Genomic DNA, 19,776 nt, shown 5'->3' with positions numbered 1-19,776 from the left:
ACTCCGGCCGTGCCCCCATTTACTGTTAGGTGTGTGGTATTATCCCTTTCCACCTCAGTCCCGGGGTCTCGTCTGGCTTGTGGGCAGGCCGAGCATTACACATAGCCAGAAAAGCCTATAGGGAACCATGTTAAAAAATGGTTTTGAAGCAAAAGGTGACACTATGTGCTCATTTGCATGTCATTTCCCAGAATCCCTTGCTGTAGTGGAAGTGCTGTGTGCTGGGTGATAATGGTGAAAGGCAGGGTTGCAGACCTGTCTAAGACATGCAAATGAGCATACAGTAATATTTCCATTTGCTATATGCTTTGCTGTGGAGGGTTTTTGTCACTTTTTTTACCCACCATAACTTAAGTATATATATACAGTATATATATTTATATATATACATACATATATATATATATATACATATACATATATATATACATACACAAAAGATGACAAAAAACAATTCAAACATATCAATCTGTAACATTGCAATATAAAAGACAATGTGAGGCAGGGTTTTATAGGTTATGTTAATGAAAATCTGGTCCAACTTCCAATTTTGATTTCATAGTTACCAATATATGTGAAGGAAATGTACCATCAACCTAATACTGTAGATAAACATTTTACTGAGTCAATGTGGTAATATATTTCTATGTAATTATTAGATAATTATTATGCTGAGTGGATTATACGGTAGATCAAAACAATGATTTGAAGCAATACAATGTTTTACATTTTCTCTTTCAGAATCCAGATTGAGAAAAACACATGGAGCAGACAAATCAGACCACAGTGACATATTTCATTATTAAAGGGATTTCAGACCTGCCTGAGCTGCAGGCTCCTATCTTCCTTCTAGTTTTGCTCATTTATCTCATCACACTTTGTGGTAACATGACAATTCTTCTACTTGTCTGCCTGGTTCATCACCTGCATACTCCCATGTACTTCTTCCTGTGTAACTTGTCCATCATAGACATATCTTGTATGACCGTAAGTCTACATAGGGTCCTTGTTAGCTTCATATCAGGGGATAACACTGTTTCTTTTCTTACATGCATGACACAGATGTATATGTTTTCATCCTTGGAGTCTAATGAGTTGTTAATACTGACTGCCATGAGTTATGATCGTTATGTGGCCATCTGTAACCCCTTGCATTATCCATTAGTCATGAGTAGGAATGTCTGTGCTCTGCTGGCCATTGCCTCCTGGGTGCTGAGTTTCCTCGAAATTATACCTTTTGTTGTTATATTGTCAGGCTTCTCTTGCTATAGATCCAATAAAATCAATCACTTTTTCTGTGACATTGTTCCTCTGATGAAACTCTCTTGCAGTGACACCTCTAATTTGGAGATACTAATTTTTACTGAAGGAATTTTCCTTTTAAATTTTACCCCTCTTCTTCTTACCTTCATTTCTTACGTTTTCATTATCATCTCCATACTGAAGATCCGTTCCAACACTGGGAGACGTAAAGTCTTTTACACATGTTCCTCCCACCTTACATTAGTCATCTTTCTCTATGTGACACTTTTATGCCAATATCTAAGCCCCCCATCAACGGACACCTTCGCCTCTAATAAACTGTTATCTCTCTTTAACACGGCTGCTGTCCCAATGCTAAACCCACTCATTTACAGCTTGAAAAATAAAGATGTGAAGTCAGCTCTGAGATGGTCGTTGAAAAAGTGTAAAAGGATAAATTAAATGGCAAAAAAATCTGTTATATTTACATACATATGTAGCAAACGTTATTACACATTCATTTGACACAGTGCGTTGACGCTAGAACATTATTTAAGAGTAGATATTGAAAACAATGGTAAAAGGAGATAAAACGCATTATTTAACGTTTTTTAGTGAATTAACGGGGGTAATAACGTTTGTTACGTCTGTAGTTATTTATTTATATATTTGGAAATGTGGGATTTGTATCCAGTGCCTGGAAGCACATTATCAATTTCTCATTAAATGTGAAAGCGCTTGCATTAAATGAAATACATTTTGTAATTATTATATAGAACATGCTTTCTACAATTAGTGCAGGCTTTAATCACTTAAATTTACACCAGATCAGATGTGGTGGAATCTATTAACACATACAAAAGAGGAGATAAATGATTAAAAACGATGTAGAAGTTTTAAATTCCATTATCATTGTGTGTCTTGTAACTTATTGCTCCTAGTTCTCCATATAACCGTGTCCTATAATGCCTCCTGTGTCTTAATATAGCAACTTCCTATAACTTCTCCTGTTGTTCCATATAATCGCTCCCTAAAAATCTTCACAAATGCCTATTTTTCTGTATAACTGCTCCATATCACTCCTCCTTAAATCATCTTATTGGGCCATTAAACTGTTCCCTATAATTCTTCTCTATCTCCTCCTATTGCTGCATATAACTAATCCCCATTGCTCTGATCTACGTTCTCCTATTGCTCCATATAACTGCTCGTATAGATATACTGTAGCAAGACTTACTGTTCCCATGACCATGCGAAATCTAGTTCAATTGCCCTTTATTTCTTTGCATGTCAAATCCCTGTGATCGTGGTGGATCCGCAACTACAGTATCGAATGGTATTTTGCATTTGCCATAGTACATTGCAGTAATTATAAGCAGTGCTAGTGTGTCTTTGACCTAAATTCAATGCCGGCTATTGCTACAGTAATGCATGCTTTGTACTCTTCTGTATAATGTTACCCACCCCATATTCCCATGCACTCTTTTAATGCTAGAAAACTTCAGAAAACAGACAGACAGTCTTTATGAATTATTACATATATATATTAAAGTAAATTAGAGAAACATGCATTGTACTTCATTGTAAGATTTATTAAAACATTTATTGCTTTATACAGTAACACAAATAACAAAGACTTGGGGAAATAATACAATCTTCTTCCATCTACATGCCCCGGCTGTCTCTTGTACAGTTAATGAAAATACTGTGCTGCTTTGTCAGAACACGGCTTCGCATGTTTGATCTACACTTGGATGGAATGCATAATCTTCAAATGAATGTGCATGTGTGCAGAAGCTACAATGTAAAGAGAAGCCCAAAAGGCAGTTTTTACCTTAATTATCGAATAGTGATGTTCTGTGTCTCTGTATGTGGTTTCGATAATAAAGTGATAAATCGGCGCAAAAACAACTAAAAAGGTGATCACTGCAAATATAGTGAAATAACAATAATACTTAAATAAGGTGAATAAATATTAGAGTGCAAATAATTTACACATAAATGTGATAAAGTGATAAACCCAACAGGGTAACACAATAAAGATGAGATGTCACCCCTTGCTCAGACCCTATGGTGGCATTTGTCTTCGCTTCTTCCCGAATGTTGGAATGGATAAACGAAATCCAGGGGGAGCATAAAGGGGAGACACAAAGGCACAGACAATCTAAGTGCAGAGGAAATAGTGAAATTGGCAATATGCTCCAATTCTTGGCTCATATGAAGTGTCTACTTACAAACTGTAAGATTTATAACAGCATTAGAGGCTATGGCAGTCAATCCACGTGGTTGTCAATAAAAAGTCATCAGGGAGGCCCCGGTACTCAGGATGAAAAAAGCCCCGGATGCAAAGAGAGAGAGAGAAGACACTGCATAGCACAGATCAACCACGTATAAAAAGTTTAATCTAAGTAAAAGTATGCACTCACAATGTGTCTGATAAAATCGGGCATATAACACTACATTAGTGTACAGAAGAGACAGTCAGCAAGCCTGCTCACCGTCCCGTGGCTCCCAATGGACCTTCGTCTCCTGCTCCGTCGCGTCACTGCAGACTGGGTGTCTGACGTCAGGTCCAGTTGCCCTTCAGTGGTAGCTCCCACAGTTCCTCTCCCAGCTACTCCGCGTGATAGAATGACTCCCACTCTACGCGTTTCGCCATGTAGTCACGTCGGCTTCGTCTTAAACTCCTTGAACGTCTTGTGTTTTCTCACTTGCTCCACTTTCTCAACACCTATTCTCTCCTAGACCCTCTACAATCTGGCTTCCGCACTGCTCACTCCACTGAAACAGCCCTATCTAAAATAACTAATGACCTCCATGCTGCCAAAGACAGAGGTCATTACACTCTGCTCATATTACTTGACCCCTCTGCAGCATTTGACACTGTGGACCACCCTCTCTCCTTCACGTTCTCCATACTCTTGGTATTGATTACAAAGCTCTATCCTGGATCTCCTCTTACCTCTCCCATCATACTTTCAGTGTCTCTTCTGCTAACACATCCTCCTCCTCTATCGATCTCTCTGTGGGGGTACCCCAGGGCTCTGTCCTGTGACCTCTTCTCTTTTCTCTGTACACACATTCTCTAGGTGACCTCATCACATCTCTTGGGTTTAAATATCACCTCTATGCTGACGACACACAAATTTACCTTTCAACACCTGACCTTACATCTGCTGTACAGACCAAAATTTATAAATGTCTCTTTGCGATATCATCCTGGATGGCCCTCCGCCGACTTAAACTTAACATGGCAAAAACAGAGCTCCTCATATTTCCTCCCAAACCTGGCCCTACTACCTCTTTCCACATTACTGTTGGAAGTACTATCATTCACCCAGTAGCCCAAGCACGCTGCCTAGGTGTCACACTCGACTCCTCTCTCACATTCTCCTCTCACATTAAAAATGTTTCTAAAACCTGTCGCTTTTTCCTCCGCAGTATTACAAAGATACGCCCGTTCCTCTGTTACTCGACTACTAAAACTTTGACTTAGGCCCTCATTCTCTCCCGTCTCGATTACTGTAACCTCCTGCTGTCCGGCCTTCCTGCCTCTCACCTGTATCCCCTACAATCTATCCCAAACACTGCTGCCAGAATCACTCTACTCTTTAAATCTGTCTCAGGGTCTACGCCTGCTGAAATCACACCCCTGGCTTCCTATCAAATCTCGCATCTCGCTCTCAATTCTCCTCCCCACTTTTAAAGCTTTATACTCTTCTGCCCCTCAACATGCTCTACATCAGCCCACAATCCTCAGATGTCATAATTGTCTATTAATTGTGTCTTTAACGTTCTTGAATCCTGCAGTAGTAAATTTATATATACTGATTCCCATGTGCATCTGAAATAGCTCTCCTCAAATATCTAGGTATAGCCTCCTTATCACAGGATCCATCACATGTCATAATAATAATAATAATAATAATAACAATAATTCCAGCATAATAATGTAGCCACTGCTGAAAGTGTACAAGTGACAAAAGTATCAAAGGGTGAGGGATGTATCAATAACCATCCCAAAACAATTATTGTGCTCTCCAAACGAGGTGTAGCCTCAAATGACAATAATATGCCAAGAGGAAAATGAGATAAAGTCAGAAAAAAGTATGTACTGTACATTTTTTACAGTGTAACAAAGAAATTTTGAAAATAGTGTTGTTACAAGAGTCACTACATGTGGTGCTATAAAGGAGACAAATGTCTCTAAACAATTGCCAAAAATAGCTAGAGCCTATAGTATAATACCAGTAGCACAGAAAATCTATGTTACAAAATATGGCGCCACCCACTTATATATACAATTGGGAGAGAAAAGATTCCTAAATGATGCACACTACACTACTAATCAAAATAATACATTTTTATTTAAATTTGGTAAACATTAGAAGTGATTAAACCCTAAAGGGATGTGCTATGGGAAATCCAGTATATAGATTTCTCTGTTTGTCGAATGGCATAGGTAATTAACCCCAGAGTAGCCAAACATGCTGGGTGTATCTTGCAATAAATGTAGGGTGTGAAAATTACACCCAAACGTAAATACAGTGTGTATACAGTCACTAAGATGGACCCCTGTGGGGTTGTAGCATGAATATCAGGTGATCCTGCTGAACATATCTATATACTGTATGCTTTAATATTGATGCCAGGTATCAATAGCTTGGTGTTAAATGTATAGCAATATCAGTGATAATCAAGGTGTTAAATGGTGTACCAGCGTGCAGTAAGTGACACTCTAGTATAGATATATGGGCTCAGTGGCATCCCAGCATATGAAAAACCCCAGTGATCTATCAATTGATCTTTATAGGGATATATATTGCCGGATCTACTCACAGTAACCTGTTGGATCTGCAAGTTTTCATACACTCGTAATTGCTGACATTTAACCCAGCGTTCACTCGTTATAGCTCACATTCACCGCAGGACATATACACCCTTATGCAACTATCCCTAGCTAGTGAGATCCACATCTGTGGCCCACATCATGGTTAAATCTGTTCAACTGTACTACGGCAGACAGGGAACAAACACCTATGTGTTTGTCGCACACCCGACGTCACTGTGACGTCATCCCGACGCGCGTTTCATTCCTGAGGGAAAGAACTTGTTCGGGGGTGGGAGGTTCCCTGCAGAGGCCTGCTTTTTAAAGCCTGCGGTTGCCATGGTGATATGCTGACGTCATCAGGTAGGAGTGAACCTATCCCTCCATACGATGCAACCCGGCAAACTGCACTTAAAGTGATATCCAAATTGCCTCTTACCAGGGAATACCTACTATTCTAAAAACAAGGTAAGTCCAAAATTAAAATTACAGACATCAATGGCTTGTGTTGTTATTCTTTTACTGCTACTGTATTTGGCTTAATGCCCTAATGACATCATAGCCAGTATACATATAGTGATACAAATGTAATGCTAGCTGTGTTATACCTGTTATAGAGCATATGATCAAGGTACCACATTGAACTCATATGAGATCTGTAATAGATCTATTTTACCTCACATCATAGGTTAATGTCTTATACCATTGTCACGAAATCACGACACTATTGGTGTTACTATAAAAACGCAGAGTAGTTAAAATCCTCATTTAACCCATTCGGGGATTGTGTTCCCAGGTTAAAGATCCACCTTGCCTCCCTTCTTAACAGGGCATTATCAATGTCCCCTTTGCGAAGTCCCAAAGAGACATGTTCAATACACTGAAATTGAACAAATGTTGTGTCTCCTTGGTGTGACAAATTTATGTGTCGTGCTAAAGGTGTATCCACACTATTCCTAATAGTGCTGGCATGCTCTAATATGCGGCGACGCAGTTGGCGTGACGTTTTGCCAACATACATCAAGCCACATTTACAGGTTGCTAGATAAACAACACCACATGTTTTGCAGTAAAAAAAAATCTTTGATTGTATATATTTTTGAACCATTCACATTCTGAAAATTTTTTGGGGGTTAATAAAACTGCAAGCTTTGCAAGCCCCATATTTAAAGGTACCCTTTGTAGTGTTAGTTAGCCATGTTGTCATTGTCGGTGTTTTATAATGGCTATGTACCAGGGAATCAGACAGATTTTTTAGATCTCCTATACGTAATGGAGGGGGTGTTAGAAAGCACTTTCCTGTATATTTCGTCCTCCAGAAGGATATGCCAGTGCTTGTTGATCACTCTTTTAATTTCCCTCCACTGTTTACTGTACGTGCCAATAATTCTAATAGGACTTAGTTGGTTTTCCATCTCTTTTTTACCATACAGTAAAGTATTTCTGCCTGATTGTTTGGCGCGTTTATACGCTTTATTTATGCAGCTTTTGCTGTAACCCCTATTTAGGAATTTTTTGCTCATTACCTCAGATTGCTTCTCAAAATCTTTTATGGTGGAACAGTTTCTTTTTACTCTTAAAAATTGTCCCACAGGGATTCCCTCAATTTGAGGTTTTGGGTGGTGGCTTGTGAACAGTAGTAGATTATTGGTGGCTGTGGTTTTGGTATGAACTGTAGATTGCAGTAACCCTTGTTCATCTTTGTAAATTTCCAGGTCCAGAAAAGTTATTCTGTCCTGGTTAATTTCGCTGGTAAGCCGCAAATTGTGGTCATTCTGGTTCATACCTTCACAAAGTTGTTAAACTCTTCCACTGTTCCACTCCACAGACACAGCCCGTCGTCAATGTAGCGAGACCACAGTTTGACGTGCTGTGTATGTGTGTGCATGTCTTGGATGAAAACTTTGGTCTCCTCCCACCATCCAAGGTAAATATTGGCATACGTTAGTGCACATGTCGTGCCCATCGCAGTCCCTTGTAGTTGGTGGTAAAAAGTACCTTTGAACAAAAAATAATTATGTTTCAAGACGAAGTTGAGGAGTTCGAGTATAAATTCATTATGTTTTAGATACTCAGAACTTCTGGCTCTTAGAAAATGTGATACAGCTCCAATCCCCACTGGATGTTATATACTAGTATACAGAGATTCTACATCTAATGATGCTGGAAATTTATTTTTAGAAATCTGTATACCATCTATTTTTCTCAAGATATCAGTGGTATCTATCGTGTGGGAGGGGAGGCTTGTCACATATGGTCTCAAGACTTGATCTAAGTAAGTACTAGCGTGTTCATTAAGAGACTCAATCCCGGAAACAATCGATCTTCCTGGTGGATTCTTTGCGTTTTTGTGGAGTTTCGGTATGCTGTAGAATGTGGCTACTTTTGGCTTCTCAACCAACATGTATTTAAATTCATACTGTGATATCACTTTACTATCTAGGCCTTCCTGTAAGATTTTCCGAAGGTCTTTAAAGTAGGTGATAGTTGGATCTTGTGGTAGTACTTCATAGCAACTTTTGTCACTCAGTAGTCTGACATTCTCTAAAACATATCTTTCTTCTTCCAAAATAACAATGTTTCCCCCTTTATCAGAGGGTTTGATTATGATCCCTTTTAGTTCTGTTAGTTCTTTTAAGGCACTTTTTTCTTTTTTTGTCATATTTTCCTGTCCCCCCCTTGAGGACATTATTTGTAAATCCCTGGTTACTAATTTGAGAAACATACTGATATTAGTATCTGAGCTTATTGATGGTGTAAATCGACTTTTCGATTTGAGGGTAGTGAAGGGGCCAAGGCCAGGAACTTTGTTGTTATCATCTTCTAGGGACATGAGGGTTCTTAAGTTTTCTCAATCTTGATCATCTGCTAGTTCTAGAAAGTCCTGGGGTAGGGTCAGTGTTTCCCTTCTTTTATGGAATTTCTTTATAGCTAGTTTCCGGCCAAAGAGGTTCATATCTTTGACCCAATTAAACACATCAAAATTACACGATGGAGTAAATGACAGGCCTTTTTTAAGAACCTGTTCTTGTAGGGGTGTGAGGGTGATAGTTGTTAAATTAATCACTTGTAGTTCATTTTGATCTTTTATTGGGGCTGGCGATAATGCCTCCTCCAATTCCTCCCTCTGCCCCTGTATTTCCATATCTCTCTTTTTCTAATTTTTTCCCTTGCCTCGTCAGGTTTTTCGCCCCTTCCTCTCTGACCCCCACCTCGCCCACTCCTTCCCCGTTGTATCTCTAAAAAAGACTGGGGATTGATATTGGCAGTATTATCTTGATTAGTGTTACTCTCCTCTATATCAGAGTTTTCCCACTCAGTGGACGATTCGTGATATTCTTTATGTTGGTTCTTATGTGGTTTATAAATATTGCCTGTCTTAAAGTCATTGGCGTCTCGCAAAAATTTCTTATGTTTACGTTCCTTTATTTCTTTGGTGAATTTTTCAATATTTTTCTTTAATTTTAATTCTAACTCCACGAAATCAGACTCCTTAGACCACTTATCTGTCTGTGCAAGCTCCTGATCTAATTCTACAGTTGCTTCCTCCAGCTTAGTGGACTCATACTGGATTAATAATGTCATCAATTCAGTTGAGCATGTAAAAAGTGCACTTTCCCACTTTGTGATGAATGTTTCATCTTGAACCCCAAAAGCTGGAAAGGTGTTAATCCTTAAACAACGTGGTATAAACCCTTTGGTGATGTAATTGCGCAAACTAATAGTCTCCCAGAACAGTCTGATTTCTTTTTTGAAATTTTTCTCTAAACTCAAAAAATATGTTTTGATATCTGTTGTACTGGGTGTGCTTTCTGTTTGTTCAAATACTGCAAGAAGGGGGAGGAGAATATCCTGCTCAGCTAAGAATATTTTTTACTTTCTAGAGTGGTGCTATCAGGGACAACAAAGCATGTATACAATTGGGAGAGAAAAGATCCCTAAATGATGCACTCTACTCTACTAATCAAAATAATACATTTTTATTTAAATTCGGTAAACATTAGAAGTGATTAAAACCTAAAGGGATGTGCTATGGGAAATCCAGTATATAGATTTCTCTGTTTGTCGAATGGCATAGGTAATTTACCCCAGAGTAGCCAAACATGCTGGGTGTATCTTGCAATAAATGCAAGGTGTAAAAATTACACCCAAACGTAAATACAGTGTGTATACAGTCGCTAAATGGACCCCTGTGGGGTTGTAGCATGAATATCAGGTGATCCTGCTGAACATAACCATATATGCTTTAATATTGATGCCAGGTATCAATAGCTTGGTGTTAAATGTATAGCAATATCAGTGGTAATCAAGGTGTTAAATGGTGTACCAGCGTGCAGTAAGTGACACTCTAGTATAGATATATGGGCTCAGTGGCATCCCAGCATATGAAAAACCCCAGTGATCTATCAATTGATCTTTATAGGGATATATTGCCGGATCTACTCACAGTAACCTGTTGGATCTGCAAGTTTTCATACACTCGTAATTGCTGACATTTAACCCAGCGTTCACTCGTTATAGCTCACATTCACCGCAGGACATATACACCCTTATGCAACTGTCCCTAGCTAGTGAGGTCCACATCTGTGGCCCACATCATGGTTAAATCTGTTCAACTGTACTACGGCAGACAGGGAACAAACACCTATGTGTTTGTCGCACACCCGACGTCACTGTGACGTCATCCCAATGCGCGTTTCGTTCCTGAGGGATAGAACTTCTTTGAGGGTGGGAGGTTCCCTGCAGAGGCTTGCTTTTTAAAGCCTGCGGTTGCCATGGTGATATGCTGACGTCATCAGGTAGGAGTGAACCTATCCCTTCATACGATGCAACGCGGCAAACTGCACTTAAAGTGATATCCAAATTGCCGAGCAGATAACAAAACAGCTTCTTCGTTTTCTAAATATTAATTACTGGATTGAAACTTCAGCTTAAAGTTAAAAAATGGAGCTCTCTCCACAGCAATAAAAACGAAAAAATTTATGGCGTCTCAAAAATAAAAACGGGACAATTATACAACTGAGGTTAGATAATCTCTTATGAACACACCATATATAATTTAAACAATACATGTGAGCTAAAAATATTTCCAACATATCCTAATCCTATAGAAATGCAATTGACGTGTTTTTACTGGTTTACGCACACAGAAACCACAATACAGACACACAAAGAACAGAGACACAAACTTCTCTCCTACACAGCCAATCAACTTCTCATAAATAACCTGTTTTTGAAAACTAATTTTTATGCTCCGGAGCTTTTGAGTTAATTTTCGTATCTTTTGCACATTCCTTTGGAGAAAAGGGGGGTGTCGCGGTCTGTGCTGTTGTTATTTTGATTCTCTTTCTAGTTGACATTTGAACAGAAGGAAAAAGAATATTTTCTGGTTTAAAAGACCTATTCGTGTGGCCAGTACGAACAAACCTTTTAATTTTTTACCAGTTACAGGGCTACTTTTTCATATGCTCATTCTTTTTCTTCTATTCTCTCTCTTAAGGCTGCACTGCAATTACTAGCAAAAATGTCCTGCCTTTTTTTACAATTATAACACTTTCTATTTCACTTGTTATTATATTAACTTCTGTCCTGCAATGGTTACGGCGCTCCCTGAGCTTTTCAATCCCACAGAAAAAGACCCCTCTTTCATTTAAACACCTGCGCAAATAGTTGATAATAGTACAAACAGTGCCATTCTCTGGCCAACAAAATAACAAGAGGCACTGACTTACACAGGCCCATGTAAGTACTTATAGCTATTTACATATACTGTTCCACCATTTTGGAGTAATTCACTTATTCCACTTCATTATCCCTGACTTCCAGTCATTTATAGAGTGTACTATTTTACCTGTATAGTGTGGTTGTTTGTCGCTGATCTGCGCTCCCCTTGTTTCTCTATTTTTTGTTTCTGTTGTGGGAGAATAAGGATATCTCCCAGGAAGGGTTTGAGCAGCAGACGGGGGATCCCCAGGTGTTATTTTCAAGAAGAAGGGAACACAGGGGTTCCCTCAATTGGTAATATCTTTTTTCCTTTTTTATATTTCTATCCACTTTATTAAAGGTGATCAGTATTTTAGAGAGCGCCCGGTTACCCTTTGTGCATAAACTATCCCTATTCCTTCTAACCTAGAGGCAGCACTCTATACATTTTTAGAATGGAGGAAGAACTAATTATAGAGGAGATTACACCAGGAAGCCCACAGGTGTTAAGTAATATTTTTACCAAAAGACTATTAAGTAACATCGATTTAGAGAGAAGACTAGCAGTTAATGAAGATAGTGATCTATCAGAAGAAGCTATTCTTGATCGAGAATTTGATAAACTCAATAAACTTCTGAATAAGGATTGTAGAAAGTGGTTTGACCTACAGTAGTGTTTTTGGAAAAATATATTAACACAAATAGAGTCCCTAGAGGCCTAAGGGTTTCCAAAAAACCTTCGTTTGATCTGGAGGAGGTAGAATTTAGCTGTGCCTGGTATGATATTCTAGACACATGCTCTAACAATTTAATTAAACTTTTGATTCGTCATCATACTCAAACTATTAAGGGTATAGATCTAGAAATTGATTTAATAAAAAAAGAAACTAGAACCTCTATTAGAAAGTGAGGGTTTTATTACCAGAGATAAAAATTGACAGAAGATCTTGAGAAGTTAGAGAATAGTATCCTGATTTCAAAGAACAAAAAAATTAGAAGAGATGAAGAAGATTATCTCCTAGGAAGACAAAAGAAGTGGGATAAGACGGGCAATGACAATAGAAATGCATCCAAAGATAGGAGGAATCCTTTCTTCACTAAACCCTATGGCCACTTTGTAGGTAATGACACCCCAACAGGGAGATTCCAAAGAGGGAGGGGATATGATGGGTTTAGATATCAAGATAAAAGTTATAAGAGAACCAGATTCGAAGAGACTAATTGGAGAAGCATAGGAGAGGACATAAAAAATAAGCAACCTGAGGGGAACTCTAGTGACCCCATAGGAAGGACTTTAGAGAGCATGATCCACCATCACCAGAGAGTAGAAGGAAAGAACAAGCTGAGGAACATCGTCACCCCAAAACAGTGAAAGAGCTATCACCATCTAGTAAGGGGGAAAAAAGAGAACCCCAAAAAAATCATAAAGATAGACTAAGGGAGGAAAGGAGCCCCAGTATCACTATAAGAAGCCCCAAACAATCACTATCTAGGGCCGAAAAAAGGGAACCACCAAGCTAGAAGGAGGGAACCTAGCAGGTCTAGAGAAAGAGAAAGGGAAAGAATGGCACGCAGTGTCACTCCCCCGCGAGTGAGAACTGATGGATTATTAAGCAATGTGCCTTTTTTTAGGACAAGATCTGTCTCCACCAGTTCACACTCAAAACAAATATTCAGTTTTGAGAGATTTGGGTCCACATGGACACACAGAGGAGAGAAATCAAAAAAGAAGGTTAGAGGACTGAGGGGACGAAGAAAACCTAAAAAACAGGAAAATTAGGTACTAAACAGTATTACCAATCTCAGTAAAAAGAATTTGACAAGTACTGAGAATAATTTAATCGCCAATGGGCTTAATTTTGCACCAAATACAAGGGTTTTAATGTGTTTATCGATGTGAACAAATTTATCCGTCCACTAACTGTAAAGCGATTCTTTTTAAATAAGGACCCTCTGCAAAGAGAGAGCCACATTTTGGTTTTTGGAACAATGAAAACAATACATAATCACATGACCAGTACCAATTTAGAGGACCCCATAGAAAATGTGGATTTTGCACACACGAATCTAAAAGAAAAGTCAAAATTTTACCCTAGTGGGAGTAAGGGGAATCATTTAGAAGTGTTTGCCCAGTCCATTCTTAAGGATTTTGAGACCCTTGCAGGCAATAAAGCAAAATTTTAAAATAACCTTACTAAATCCGAAAGATCCACCCTTGAGCTGCTCACAAAAGATGACACTATAGTCATCAAGCAGGCAGACAAGGGTGGAGGAATTGTTATAATGGATCAGGCTTACTACATCACGGAAGCACAAAGGATTTTAAAAGATGAAGTCACTTATGAAGTCATGGGTTCAGACCCCACAATTCGATACAAAAAAGAGATTTTAACATAATTAGAGAAAGGGAAATTATTGGGGGTTTTAAAAGACACAGAATTTAAATATCTATTACGTGAGAATCCAGCCATGGCAATATTTTATTTTTTGCCAAAAATTCATAAGGATCCGTTAAATCCCCCAGGGCGACCGAACATTTCAGGTATCGGGTCCCTAACATCGAAGATATCTGAATATATCGATGTATTTTTGCATAAATATGTAGTTTTAGCAGAATCCTATTTGAGAGATACGACACACATTCTAAACTGTTTATCAGAGATTAGATGGGAGGATCATTAAATTTTGGGTACTTGTGATATAACCAGCCTCTACACTTCAATAAGACACATAGATGGATGTAACGCAATTCGCAATACTCTGGAAAGAGATAACAAACTTAAAATAGAACAAAGAAATTTCCTTTTAGATTTGATTTTATTTGTATTGGAACATAATGTGTTTTTATTTGATGACATTTTTATCTACAAAAGTGGGGGACCGCAATGGGGACCAAGTTCGCACCTGCCTATGCTAACATCTTTATGGCTGAATGGGAGTTGGAGCATATCTGGTCCAAAAACACATACGGTGCGGACTTGGTCCTATGGAAGCGTTTTATTGATGACGTTATTTTTATTTGGAAGGGAGGAAGAGATAGGTTACACTTTTTTTTTTTAAATATTTGAATAATAATAGTTTAAACCTTCGATTTACTTCAGAATCTAGTGAAAAAACTATACATTTTCTAGATCTAACTAGCTTTGTGGAACAGAATGTAATTAAAACAAAAACATTCTTTAAGAAAGTGGATGCAAATAACTTCCTACTAAATAATAGCTGTCATCATAAGCAGTGGTTGGACAATATTCCATACGGTGAGTTTCGAAGGATCCGATGAAACTGCATGGATGAAAAAGCTTTTAAAGATCAATCTGACATCATTAAAAATAGATTTCCAAATAGAAACTATAACCCTTCTCTAAATCAAAAAGATCTTTTAAAAACAAAAGCTAAAACCAATATCATAAGACAAGGAGTACCTTTTATCACAAAATACAATAAAGATGTGCATAAGATCACGTAAAAATTATAAAAAAAAAAAACACTGGCATTTCCTCCAGATGGATGTAGTACTTTCAGAGTTTATAAGAGAAGCACCTTAGTTATTTTTCCAAAAGCTAAAAATTTGAAGAATAGTTTAGCCCCTAGTATGCTGCTTAAATTGAAGACATCAAACCAACAAAATTGGCTACCTAAACAGGTGGGGTTTTACAGCTGTTTCAGCTATAAAGCTTGTTCCCAAGCATCTAAGGAAAAAAACACTTTTAGTTCCTATTCTACGGGACAAGAGTTTAAGACTAGGGGCTTCATTAATTGTAGGAGCATCTATGTGGTCTACCTCCTGGAGTGCCCATGTGGTCTCTAGTATGTCAGACGTACATCACGACCCCTTAGAGTCCGAGTACTGGAGCACATGAGCAACATCCGAAGGAGGTTGGCCACACATGGTGTAACTAGGCACTTTGAAGCTGCACACAATGCAGATCCCTCTGGTTTAGTTTATAGGGGGATAGAAAGCATCCCACAGAGCCAAAGAGGAGGAAATAGGCTGACAAGATTAAGTAAGGCAGAGACATTCTGGATTTACCAGCTCAAAACACTGGTGCCTCAAGGCCTGAATGTCGACATAGGCATTGGGGCCTTTATCTGATTTCATCACTCATTCTTGTTCTGTTTCTTTCAAATATACTTACCACTATCGTCATTTTATTGGTTGCCTGTATACCTTATGTCATTAACACAGAATTGTTTTATAGTCACGGGATATACTGTATGTACTGATATTCTGGATTTTTATATATCCATGTATGTGGGTAGGCACCCATTAAGTTTTTATCTCATCATAGATATAATTTCTGTGTTTTACCAAAAAAAAAAAAAAAATAATAAAAAAAAAAGAACACAGGGTTTTTCTTTACTCTTTAAAAAAAATTGTATGTTTAAAATCATGTTTGGTACCATATTGTGCTTAAAATTGAATGTTTGTTACCACTATGTGATCAATACGGAGGAGGAGACTTTGTGTGTTTTTCAGTATAGGGAGTATGCTTCCATCCGGATAAACACAACGATATATCTGTTTGAGCTTTTTAAATTTGGTTTTTAGTTCATTTAATTGCGAGGTTTTGATCCAACTGTGGCTGCAGTCTTTGTGGCTTATAAGGATGATTATATGTTCTTTATAGAAATGTTAAAAGTATAACTACGTGCAATCACTATGTAAGGGGGAGGATACTCCATTAGGTTTCTTCTGATCAGCAAGGTTATGCAACTGCATGAGGGTACATCTATTTGATTTCTCCTAAATTGGAGTCACATTGTTACAGTAAGGCAATTAATTGATATACACATCAGGATATTCGAGTGAGTCTAATGTTAATTATATTAGGTCACTATAGCAATATATAATTTCATTATTTATGAATTTTATTCTAAAAGAGAGAGTAAATTCATAGATTGGGACACTAGAGGGAGCTCTAGGTTTATGTTTGATTTAAATATATAATTTAAAAAAAAGTTTTTCCTTTCACGATATAAGCCAGTTAATTAAGTTCACTATATTTGTATATATACACATTCATTGTCAGACGCATCCATATTTTTAGAATAAATCGGACCACATTATTAAATGCATTGTAAATATTATATTTGTCCGATCTGCTTCTGGGTTATTATAGGTATCCACTTTATGATTCAGGTTATTTAGTTCATCACATATGTATATATGCACATTAATCATTAATCATTATGTATTCACATTACAGGCATACCCCGCATTAACGTACGCAATGGGACCGGAGCATGTATGTAAAGTGAAAATGTACTTAAAGTGAAGCACTACCTTTTCCCCACTTAACACTTTGTAACAGGCTCTATAGTCTCCCCACTTGCGCATAGCGTCGGTACAGGTAGGGAGCTGGTTTTGCTGTTCAGGACGTGCTGACAGGCGCATGCGTAAGCTGGCGTTTGCCTATTGGGTGATATGTCCTTTCTCACGAGTGTACTTAAAGTGAGTGTCCTTAAACAGGAGTATGCCTGTATTGAGGACCACACATTTATTGCACTATATCACCATTTTTTATCGTAAAGACACCAGTTGTCCTATTGATTTCCGGGTTAGTGAGGGTATTTAAACTGTCATGAGACATCTTGTATCATAGAGCCTTAGGAAGCTTGCAGGACAAGCGAAACGCGTTGCTCGATTTCTACAGTTGTTGGCGTTTTTTGTCTGTCGGAGGCTTCCGTAGACAGGAAGAGAGAGGTTGCGCTCCAGATACCATCTTGTGTTTCAAAGCCCCGATGTGCTGCAGATGCCGGAGTGAAGGAGCTGCCATCAAGGAAAGCACCCGCACTGACTGTCTATACCCGCCAACTCATTGTATGTGTTTTTATAGTTTTTTCTAATAAACCACCACTCATTTTAATTCGGACTGTCCATCTATTCTGGTGGGAGTTTTGGAGTTATGGGAGACATCTGCACAGCATTGGCCGCTTGAACAACAAGGAGTAAACCAACTTGTTTACAGTTAACCCTTTATGGGTTTTAACTCACACTGGCCTGTGTGAGTATATTATATTTTATATTTTTTTTATTTATACCCTGTCACTTTTCCCATGTAGAGTATTTAATATCCCCTCACCATTTGTAATCAGTATTTATACTGACTTCTTTCTGTGGTTTCTCTCTTTTACTGTGGGGGTTACTAAACATCCTGAATATCCCGAGGAACCGTGTGTTCACTAGTAGCTAAAGAGAAGGTGTGTGACTCCAAGAAAGGATTTTCTGAGCCCCGAGAGGCACTGACTTACACAGGCCCGTGTAAGTACTTATAGCTATACTGTTCCACCATTTTGGAGTAATTCACTATTCCACTTCATTATTCCTGACTTCAAGTCAAGTCAAGTCAAATTTATAGAGTGTACTATTTAACCTGTATAGTGTGGTTGTTTGTCGCTGATCTGCACTCCCCATGTTTCTCTATTTTTTAAAATGGACTCCTGACAGGTAATGCCTCAAAGCCTCGATTGCCCACTTTACTGCGAGGCACTCCTTCTCAATCACTGAGTAGTTTTTTTCCCTCGGGAACAATTTCCTACTCAGAAAAAGGATCGGATGTTCCCCTCCCTCAAACTGTTGTGACAACACTGCCCCTAGCCGTAGCTCTGATGCATCGGTTTGCACTACAAAAGGCCTGTTAAAGTCTGGGCTTCTAAGGACGGGACCCTCTGATAGATACCTTTTTACGTCCTCACAGGCTCTTTGGCACTCCCTTTACATACCACTTGTGTAGGGGCACACTTTTTTGTGAGGTCTGTTAATGGGGCTGCAACTTCAGAGTAGTTGGGGATGGACCGCCGATAGTACCCTGCTAAACCCAGCAGAGAGTGTACCTGCGTTTTTGTTTGAGGGGTCGGAACTTCTTTCAGGGCAGCTACCTTATCGGCTAGTGGCCTTACTTTTCCACCTCCCACTGCATACCCTAAGTATTTTGTTTCCACCTTTCCCAAGTCACATTTCTTAGGGTTGGTTGTGAGCCCTGACTCTCTTAGAGATCTGAGGACAGCTTTCAGCCCATTTAGATGGGCCTGCCAGTGTTTACTATAAATGACAATGTCATCTAGGTATGCTGCGGCATAAGCCCTATGAGGTCTCAGTACTTTATCCATGAGTCTCTGAAATGTGGCTGGGGCTCCATGCAGTCCAAATGACATTGTCAGAAACTGGTAAAAACCCATGGGAGTGGCAAAGGCTTTTTTGCACTTGGACTTTTCCTCCAAAGGTATTTAATAATAATAATAATAATAATAATAATAGCATGTTCTTGTATAGTGCTGCTAATTGTACGCAGCGCTTTACAGAGACATTTTGCAGGCACAAGTCCCTGCCCCGTAGAGCTTACAATCTATGTTTTTGGTGCTTGAGGCACAGGGAGATAAAGTGACTTGCCCAAGGTCACAAGGAGCCGACACCGGGAATTGAACCAGGCTCCCCTGCAGCAATCTCAGTGTCAGTCAGTGTCTTTACTCACTTAGCCACTCCTTCTCCCTTTTTGTATTTGCAGTATCCTTTTGTTAAGTCCAGCGTGGATATATATTTCGCATTACCAAGGCTGTCAATTAACTCGTCAACCCTTGGTATCGGATATGCGTCAAACTTGGATACCGCATTGACCTTTCGGAGGTCCACACAAAATCTTACCTTCCCATCGGGTTTAGGGACCATAACTAGTGGACTGCACAACTCACTGCATGATTCCTCAATCATGCTTAAGTGTAACATTTCTTGTACCTCCTTCTCTACCAGGGCCTTACGGCTTTCAGGCACCCTGTAAGGACGAGAACGTACTTTCACCCCAGGTGCTGTCTCTATCACATATGAAACTAAATTAGTTTGCCCTGGTAAATCAGAAAAAACATCATTGAATTGTGTAATTATTTCTAACAAGTCCCCTTTTTGTTCAGAGGACAATTGTCTACCCATTGGGATTTGTTCGTCACCAATGATGTTCCCCCGTGGGGGCTAACGACCCAGGTCCATTTCCTCCTCCACTGGGTGGATG

The 19,776-nt window shown here is 38.8% G+C and overlaps 1 protein-coding gene across 1 annotated transcript; it reads left to right on the top strand.

Moving 5' to 3' along the window:
- The first annotated feature begins 760 nt into the window (after positions 1 to 760).
- Positions 761 to 1,704, top strand: LOC142463840 (olfactory receptor 6C1-like). The gene has a single exon (XM_075566652.1). The coding sequence runs from the start codon at positions 763 to 765 to the stop codon at positions 1,702 to 1,704; it is 942 nt and encodes a 313-aa protein (XP_075422767.1). The 5' UTR covers positions 761 to 762.
- The last annotated feature ends 18,072 nt before the right edge of the window (positions 1,705 to 19,776 follow it).

Source organism: Ascaphus truei, chromosome 12, assembly GCF_040206685.1.
Source record: "Ascaphus truei isolate aAscTru1 chromosome 12, aAscTru1.hap1, whole genome shotgun sequence".
NCBI lineage: Eukaryota > Metazoa > Chordata > Amphibia > Anura > Ascaphidae > Ascaphus > Ascaphus truei.
Note: the sequence above shows the minus strand (reverse complement) of the source record. Positions and strands in the feature narration are given on the sequence as shown.